The 8,584-nt window shown below is 33.6% G+C and overlaps 2 protein-coding genes across 4 annotated transcripts; one reads left to right on the forward strand and one right to left on the reverse strand.

Annotated features, from left to right (window-relative positions):
- Nucleotides 1-1,617: 1,617 nt before the first annotated feature.
- Nucleotides 1,618-3,569, forward strand: TPR4 (Tetratricopeptide repeat (TPR)-like superfamily protein). Its single transcript, XM_078987250.1, has 5 exons — nt 1,618-2,197; nt 2,299-2,471; nt 2,802-2,979; nt 3,081-3,253; nt 3,329-3,569. The coding sequence occupies exons 1-5, from the start codon at nt 1,871-1,873 to the stop codon at nt 3,381-3,383; spliced, it is 906 nt and encodes a 301-aa protein (XP_078843376.1). The 5' UTR covers nt 1,618-1,870; the 3' UTR covers nt 3,384-3,569.
- On the reverse strand, nt 3,536-7,190 carry LOC145039107 (nuclear transport factor 2-like). Of its 3 annotated transcripts, none has more exons than XM_078987238.1 (10): nt 7,057-7,190; nt 6,872-6,959; nt 6,659-6,793; nt 5,755-6,061; nt 5,401-5,651; nt 5,153-5,312; nt 4,741-4,862; nt 4,579-4,644; nt 4,388-4,472; nt 3,536-3,950 (listed from the first exon to the last, which is right to left on the reverse strand). In XM_078987238.1, exons 2-10 carry the CDS (start codon nt 6,908-6,910, stop codon nt 3,799-3,801), a joined length of 1,317 nt encoding a protein of 438 aa, XP_078843364.1. In that variant the 5' UTR covers nt 6,911-6,959; nt 7,057-7,190; the 3' UTR covers nt 3,536-3,798. The 3 variants fall into 3 exon arrangements, with proteins under 3 accessions (XP_078843364.1, XP_078843369.1, XP_078843358.1); XM_078987243.1 differs by having other exon boundaries at nt 4,394-4,472; nt 4,741-4,865; XM_078987232.1 differs by having other exon boundaries at nt 4,741-4,865.
- Between the last annotated feature and the right edge of the window lie 1,394 nt (nt 7,191-8,584).

Below are 8,584 nucleotides of genomic sequence, written 5' to 3' on the forward strand. Positions count from 1 at the left end.
GAAGTTGCAGAAGGTGTGGTGGATGGCTGGGTTGTCGCAAAACAAGAGGAGCAGTCTCTCTTTTCCGACGACCCTTTGTGGGTCTTGTTCTAGTTGTTGGCAGCAATAAAGCGAAGGGAAGAAGAGTAGCAGTGGGTCGCAACAGGGAAATGGGGCTTAGGCTGCTAATTGTCGGAGGTATAAGGTGGGAAAATGGGTGCTGGCAGTGGTGTTTCTTGGTGGTTTACCGTGGTTGAGAGTGATTCTTCACCAGTGGCAGTTCGGACGATTTTTTTCTTGTCGAACATGAGCTAAGAAAGAGAGAGAGGAGGTGGCTTGGAGAGAGAGAGAGAGAGAGAGAGAGATTATATATTAAATCATTATATTTAGTTTTTTCTTTTTTTAAAAAAATAACTGAAAAGATCAAATATGGTCCTGTGGTGTGAAATGACTAAAATGCCCTTCAGTTAACGGATAAAACTTAACAGAGTTAGCAATAAGGACCATCTGTCAAAAGTTTTGAAAGCACGGGGACCATTTATGAGATTTTTAAACCACAGGGACTAAACTTCAGAATCTGGGAAAACACAGGGACCATTTATGATGTTTTTTCAAAAAAATTCAAAATAACAAAGTGAACATTATATTTTAATAATTTAATATTTTCATTTTTTTTCTTTATAAATTCAAATTTTCCTAAATTTGAATCTTTATATTTTTTTTAATAAACCAGGAATCTGACTACTAATCTTAAATATCATAGCAATGTACCATATTCCTCACCAACTAAATTCATAAAATTAATATTAAAAATAAATAAATAAATAAATACTAACCAAACAAAATGCAAAAACGGACTAGTCTTTGATCTCGAAGGCCGGTGACCATGGCGGTATCTTCATACTTGTCAAAATAAAGAAGTCAAAGTCTGACTAATGCATGAATTACGTGAATCAATTTGTTGATGTTTTCTTTCATTTAATGCACAATTCTCTGCCATAATTAGAATTTTAAAATTTTATGATAAAACAAAATTAACAGAGCTTGTAAATAAAAATCATATCATAAGTACTAGTTAGTTGTGAGACTCGTATATTATACGGTTTGATTAAAATAAAATGTTAAGTACGAACGATTAAATACAAATTTTATTTCAATTTGAAATTGAAATAATAAAAAAAACATGCAAAAAAATTAAAATTATGTATTTAGTGTGTATTAAAGGGGTAAATATAACAAAATGTTAAACATAAAGGTTTATACTGTAAATTTATTTGAATATGAAATTTAAAATTTGAAATTAATAGTTATTAGGGTAAGTTTAATTTATGGAAACTAAATTAATAATATACTGAAAATGAAAAATTAAAAGAATATTAAGTGGAAAATAAATATATCTCAAATTATGACAAAATGATATATGATTAATTTTATTAAAGAATGATACGTACAAAATCATTTTTATTTATTAGGGTAGATAGTATTCAATTGGATTTAAAATTTTATCTATTAAAAATAACATTTTGTATTTTTTGTTTTTAGTTAAACCAAAATTAAAGATAGAAAATGGTGTTTATAGCTTTTTTTTGTGGATCTTCATAACTTCTTTATTTCTTGGAAATATAATAAATTTTATAAAATTACTATGAACACCAATTGTTCACCACACCCTTTTCTCCACCACAGATTTCATTCACACCGCCGCAATTCAATAATAAATACAAGAATCCACTGATAACCTTCCACCGCCACCGCCGCCGCCGACCCTGAAATCGAAATTCCTGATAATTCTGAATTCATCAATCGAAGTAACCCCAACAACACTCAATTTCGAACCCTTTAATCTCAATTTGATAGATTTACCTTTTGTCCATATCAATTGGATCTTATAATGTTGCATACAGAGCCCTCTCTCTCTGTGTACGCCGATGAAGATATGTTGCTTGACAATAGGAAAGGGGATTTAAAGGTTAAAGTCGGCAGTGATGAGTTCAGTTTCGCAGAAAATATGGGATTCGTTGAGAATCATGAAAACGATCCATTGAATGGATTTAAGAAATTGGGTATTTTTCAAAACGAAGAACAGATTGAACCAGTGTGTATCAATGGCGCCGAACGATTCGATGAAAGTGTGGACGTTGTGGAGAATTATAAGAGGATGTTAGACGAAGATCCTTCAAACCCTGTTCTATTGAAGAACTATGCTCATCTTTTGCAGGTGAAAAAAACTGATTATCATTCTGATTTTATCTTCTAATGGTTGAATTAGAGAGAAAGCGATTGCATTTGATGAATTCAAACTTGAGATTGGCATGACAGTTGAATGGAGATGTTAATGGAGCTGAGGAATACTATTTCCGTGCAACAATGGCGGATCCTAAAGATGGTGAGATTCTGATGCAATACGCTAAGTTGATATGGGAGCTTCATCGTGATCAAGACAGAGCCTCTGGTTATTTTCATAGCGCTGTTCATGCTGCTCCTAAGAACTCGTGAGTTTTTATATATAAAATCGAAATCATAGCGACATATTTAATATAAAAAAATGTTAGTTTAGTTACCTAATTGCAAAGAAAAAAGGTTGTCACCTATATTATATACTAAAAACAAGATAAATTATTGTTATTCTAGCTCAGTAGAACATATCATGTATAACATGTCATGTCATTGTCTAGTTGCCATGTTAGGTATTAATTCGGTACAACATGTCATGTGTTCTGTTTTATTTAATTTAAAAAACAACGTACACTCTAACATGTCATCCTTTGCACGTTAAAAGGCTTGAAAATGGCATACATTTGATTCAAAAAATTTGTTTGTAGCGATGTTCTTGCAGCATATGCAAGGTTCTTATGGGAAATAGATGAAAATGAAGAGAAGGATGAAGCCACTACATTTGGGGTTGGGGTCAATGATCTCGAGAGATATTACAAGACAATGGTCAACGAAAGTTGTTGTGACCCTTTGTTACTTACAAACTACGCCCGTTTTCTTCAACAGGTTTATAAAATTTCCATACTATTGGACAAACTTTATTTATTAGGTTAATTTTGACAATAGAGATATCAATAACAGTTTTAATCTCATTTCAATGTATACAGACAAAAGGTGACCTTGAAGGGGCGGAAAAGTACTATTCACGTGCAATACAAGCCAATCCAGATGACAGCGAAGCAGTTTCACAATACGCACAATTGGTGTGGGAGCTTCATCGTGATCAAGACAAAGCTAATGCTTACTTTGAACAATCAGTCAAATTAACTCCATCCAATAGGTTTTTTTTTTTTGCATATTGTATTTATACGACTATTTTCAAGTTATATATTATTTTTTTATTTTGTGTTTTCAGTGATGTTCTTGCTGCATATGCCAAGTTTCTTTGGGAAGCAAATATGGAAGATTGAAGAGTAACAATCAAATAACATACGAATAAGATGTTGTCATAAGATGAGAAGTTGAAAGCTTGAATGATGTGACTATATGTTTTTTATACTATTGTCTCTTTTTCTATTGATGAAGTGATATAACATGGAAAGAGTTGTAAAAGACCCAAAGCTACATAAAAAGCATATGATGATTTGATTTTTAAAGACTATTTCTGTAGAAGGTCAAAAATGTAACTAGGGGCACCCCAACACGATGCATATACACCCCAGCACAGACTAAACCAAAAAGACCTCATTTTAAATAACTTTCTTTTTTTTTTTTTTTTTTTTTTTTGCTTACTTCCATAACTATAATATGCTATAACTCGAGAAGAAAAAAGAAACATAACCACCCCAAAAGAATTCCAAAGGGTATAATGGTCTTTTCAGTCCTTCAATCGGAAGGGCTGTGACCGTTTCTTGAATAAGTGTGGCGGTAGTAGCCGTTGCTTCTTGGATCTTGACCGTTCATTCTGGCATAGTTTCGGCCTCCAAATCGTCCTCTACCGTCCATTTGGTATCCACTCCTGCCTCTTCCTCTTCCTCCTACACGTTACGATTCCATAGTTTGGTTAGAATGTTTTTGGATGGAATGGAATTAAATCTGTCAAAAGATGTGCAAAAGGGTATTTTGGTCTTTTAGCATTACTGAATTCCCTCCATTCAAGAATAATAAAATCCGTCTAACATGAAGTTTATATAAATCTAAAGGAATTGAATTCCTTCCTTTGGCTACTAAACAAGCCATGGAATGGAATCTCAAATTCCAATTCCATCGGAATCCACAACCCAGGATATATGCAAATGATGTGTTTGAGTATTTGATAATTTATTATTAAAAAACAATAATAAAAAAATAAAATAATAATGAAAACGAATTCCTTCCACCCAAGACACGAAATTGGAAGGAACTGAATTCCATCCAATCCATGGAATGGAATCTCGGATTCCAATTCCGTTTAGAAGGTATAGAAAGCACATACTTCCACCTCGATATGCATTGTTGCTTCGATTTGCTCGTCTTCCTTCAATGAAAACCTGCTGCCCAGAAATCTCAACAGTAGATGCCTAAACAATTAATTGGCATCATTCTGTAAGCAATCACTTGATAAAAATATAAAATATTAAATATTAAATAAAATATTATTTTTCACTTTTTTCAGTTATACTTTACCTTGATAGCATTGTGAACACCAGACATGTCTTCAAACTCAACAAATGCATAGCACACATCAATATCCTGAATCCATACAAGTTTTTACTCAAATTCAGTGTCTTTTTAAGGCATAAAAAGCAGGAGATATTATTTAAAATACGAAAAAATGACCTAACTAACCTTTCTTGTTCTTATGGCAACACCATCTTGCCTGATCTTACCAAATTTCTTAAACTCCTCTTCAATATCAGAAGCAATTGCATTCGTTGGCACGTTTTTCACATAAACAGACTTCAACTCAACTACTAAGAACAAATCAATGTAAAATTATAATTAATAAAGAAAGAATCTACATCAAAAAAAACACCAAAGAAACAAGCCAATTGCATCAATTAAAGTAATTAATGGAGACACAATATATAGAGGTGCTTCTTTTTGACTTAATACATACATTTCTAAGCACAAGGGCAAAACGGTCATTTACTCACACAGACACACATCATTTATCAATCCAGCAATTTATTCATACAATATAGCCTGAAATGAATCAAAACTGACTAAAACAGCAGAAAATAAGAATTTATAAAAGTACCTTCATCTTCTACACCAGATGAATCCTCCACAGCTTCAACCCCAGATCTTTGTGAAGTGGGCTCCACATGGTTCAACTCAAAAGGTGTTGAACTTTTTGTGACAGGTTGCTGCTCTCTTGGTGCTGATGGTGGTGCAGACTGCCCTTTTGCTACTTGCAACTTTAAGGGACAAAAGTGACAAAAAGTCAGTACAAGGGCAATTTGGTAAATTGTATTTAGTTAAAGCAGCTAAAGATAAATTGCATACAATGGAAGCATAAGTATGTTTTTGAGGCTCTCCTACAGGTTCCTCAACTGAAGTCAAACGGTCTTGTAATGCATTCACTGAACCATTTGACTTAACAGGATAGTTGTCTTCAAGACTGTTTTCAACCTCAGGAGCTTGCAACTGTTGCTTTTGGAAACTGTAATTGTTAACAGAACCATTTTCTACAGCTGTGGTTGTAGGTGTTACAAAATCCCTACCCTGGATATCACCAACTCCCATGTAGCTTGATGCTGAATAAGCACATTCAAAACATGAATTTTTTTTATTTGGAAATTGTTAATGATTCATGGGTAATGCAAGAAAATAAGATACAGACATACAGACATACAGTACCTTGTTCTTGAAGAGCAGTTGAGGCATTCAATTTGGAAAGAAGATTGTTTTGAGACAAATAGGCAACAGGGTGATGATGATGAATTGGTTGATCATCAATGTAGTGAAAGATATCGTTGAGTACAAAGAAGCCTTTCTCTTGAGGTGCAAGGAAAAATGTCTGAACAAATGTCCTGCTATTGAAATCTTTTTGATGCACTGAACCTGATGCCAATACAAGGACACCATGGTCCCAAGATTCAAGGGAGTGTAATGTTTTGATTTCAACTCCTGTGTAGTTGAGGGACATGACAATAGAATGGATTTCCTGCAATAAATGAGAAAGAAACATAAGAGCCACAAACATGATATTGATTACATAAAAGTAATTAGTGTGAAAATGAAAGCAAAATGGTGCAAAGACAATTGTGAAAACAAAACGCCATGCCTAGTTATGGAAACAAAATGACACTTGTAATCTAGATCAAAGGCAATCCATCAAGGAATGTATGATTCCTCAAACCTTGTATTCGACAATAAACCAAGGATAAATATGATTCGTGAGATAACCAATGGAATCTCAATCTACAAACAAGTGGAATATATGTTGCCTAGTATATTCAAACCAAGGAAGAAACTCTTACTTCAAGACATTACACCGTTTTACAATGGTTTGTTCTGTAACTGATATGCAACATCTAATAACGCTTAAAATCCTACTGCATTTGCATATCAGTGAAGAAGATAATAAGAAGCGAAAGAGACAAAACTATTAAACTCAAACGTTGCTGTATATGAATGTCCAAACTCTCTATTGATATAAAATCCAGAATCTACTGATTATTGTAGTGGTTTTGACTTCTGTAGTGAAAATAGAGTATCCACAAAATAAGAGCTCAAGTAGATATGGGAGTCGAAATTTCACCAGCATTGAAGTCCCGGTAACTCTGGCGTCACCATCAACGCGAAGCAACGTGCTCCTTTCGTTATAAAACTGATGAACAACATCAGGTTGCGTCTGAAGCACCTGGTAGTAATGTCCGACGAAGTAATGCCCAACCTAAAAACACCAAAACCCGAGTAAACAACTATCCATATGCACATAATGAAGCAGGAAGAGCTGAAAACAGATGCAAACCTGAGCAGCGGTGAGAGGAAAATGAAACGGCGTTGCCATCGGAACAGAAACCCTAATAAAACCCTAGATCTGCAATGCGGCTGAATACCTGAAAACAAAATTCCGAATAGCTTCAATTAAGGTTCCACCATTAACAAGCAAGATAATATCGATGAAACAGGTGGTTTTAGTGCAGAGAATCAAACCTGATAAATCTTCGTTGAGGCAAGGCAATGAAGCAAAAGGGTTTTTGGAGTAAGAGTGTGTGTGTGTGTGCGTGTTTTTGGCTTTTTTTCGCCGTCGCACATACTGGGGAAATGGCGCGTCATTCACCATATATGGAGCGCACGTGCACCATTGGGATTCCTTAACCAAAACATTTGGGTTGTTGGTGAAATTTAGAAAAGTTTACAATCTTTTTACTCATATACAATAATACATATATATTTTTCATCGTATTTTTATTAAAAATGTTATATTTTTCATCGTTTTTTTTAATAAAAATGGGTTATGGGTTAGAAATTCCAAATGACGCACTAGAAATGTTTTTCCTCCTTTTGTAGGCAACACTTCAATCGGGATTGCCTCTTTAACTACTCTTAATTTACCTACTCTTAATGATAAACTCAAGTATGATGTTTGATTCCGATTTTTGTTAAAATTATGTGTGATGTGTATTGATTTTGATTCTGTTAAAACCATTTTGTTAAAATGTTAAAGTTGAATGTTAACCTATTGATTCAAAATGTTTGATTGTGTTAAATATAATTCTTGAATGAACAAATGGCTTATACATTAGATTCTTAAATATGATGTTGATTATATAAAAATTTATTCAATAGATAGGAATGGATTTATCAAATTCTATCGTATAAAATGAAGAGTTTTATTTAGCTAACTTCAAATATGAATCATATGATGAATTACTAAAAGATTGAATGGGATTTTTATCACGTTGATGGATATGGTTTTTTGTTCGAGATTCAAGACAAACATATCATGTTGAAATATGACTTTGGTGGTTCTTATATAAATAGATCGTGTATTAAAGATAAAATGAATCAAAATATTGGATCTAATTTGATCAATACCTCTTTCGAACGGTAAGTATAAAAGAAAATGATGGTGTTTGTGTATTTAAGGCAAAAAAAACCTGACTCATAACCATGAGCCGTCTACTAGTATCCATGGTAATCCGTCATTCCATCGATTCAATATCCAATTACAATCGGTGATTTTCGGCCCATCAGTCCAATTGACTGCTTGTATAAAACTATATCCAAAGTTTTAGCATAGAGGCTAAAGAAGATAGTTCATTTGGTGGTGAACCATGTTCAAACTGCTTTTATAAAAAAAATCATTTTATTATAAATGGCCCTCTTATCCTTAATGAAGTAATTGTGTGGATAAAGAAATGCAAGGCATTCACTTTCAAAGTCAATTTTGAGAGAGGCTTTGATTGTCTCAGCTGGGAGTATTAGACTCAATCCTTCAACAAATGGATTTTGGGGTAAAACGACATCAATAGGTGAATGGATGCTTATCATCAACAATGATCTCGGTTCTTGTAAATGGGTCTGCAACCTTGGAATTATGTATGGAACGTGGGATTAGGCAAAGAGACCCATTATATATGTGTTTATTTATCATTGCAACTGAGGGGTTACATGTTGAGATAGAGATGGAAAAAGAAAAAGGTTTATTCGAAGGCATCCAACTTCCTCGTCAAGGCTC

Source organism: Lactuca saligna, chromosome 1 (genome assembly GCF_052625555.1).
Source record: "Lactuca saligna cultivar CGN05327 chromosome 1, ASM5262555v1, whole genome shotgun sequence".
In the NCBI taxonomy this organism is placed as follows: domain Eukaryota; kingdom Viridiplantae; phylum Streptophyta; class Magnoliopsida; order Asterales; family Asteraceae; genus Lactuca; species Lactuca saligna.

Coding starts and splice junctions, on each gene's coding strand:
- TPR4 (XM_078987250.1), top strand. CDS start 1,871: ATGTTGCATACAGAGCCCTCTCTCTCTGTGTACGCCGATGAAGATATG. Junction 2,980..3,080: donor ACGCCCGTTTTCTTCAACAG/GTTTATAAAATT, acceptor CAATGTATACAG/ACAAAAGGTGACCTTGAAGG. Junction 3,254..3,328: donor AAATTAACTCCATCCAATAG/GTTTTTTTTTTT, acceptor TTGTGTTTTCAG/TGATGTTCTTGCTGCATATG.
- LOC145039107 (XM_078987232.1), bottom strand. CDS start 6,910: ATGGCAACGCCGTTTCATTTTCCTCTCACCGCTGCTCAG. Junction 6,062..6,658: donor TTACCGGGACTTCAATGCTG/GTGAAATTTCGA, acceptor CATTTATTGCAG/GAAATCCATTCTATTGTCAT. Junction 4,645..4,740: donor TTGCCATAAGAACAAGAAAG/GTTAGTTAGGTC, acceptor GTATGGATTCAG/GATATTGATGTGTGCTATGC.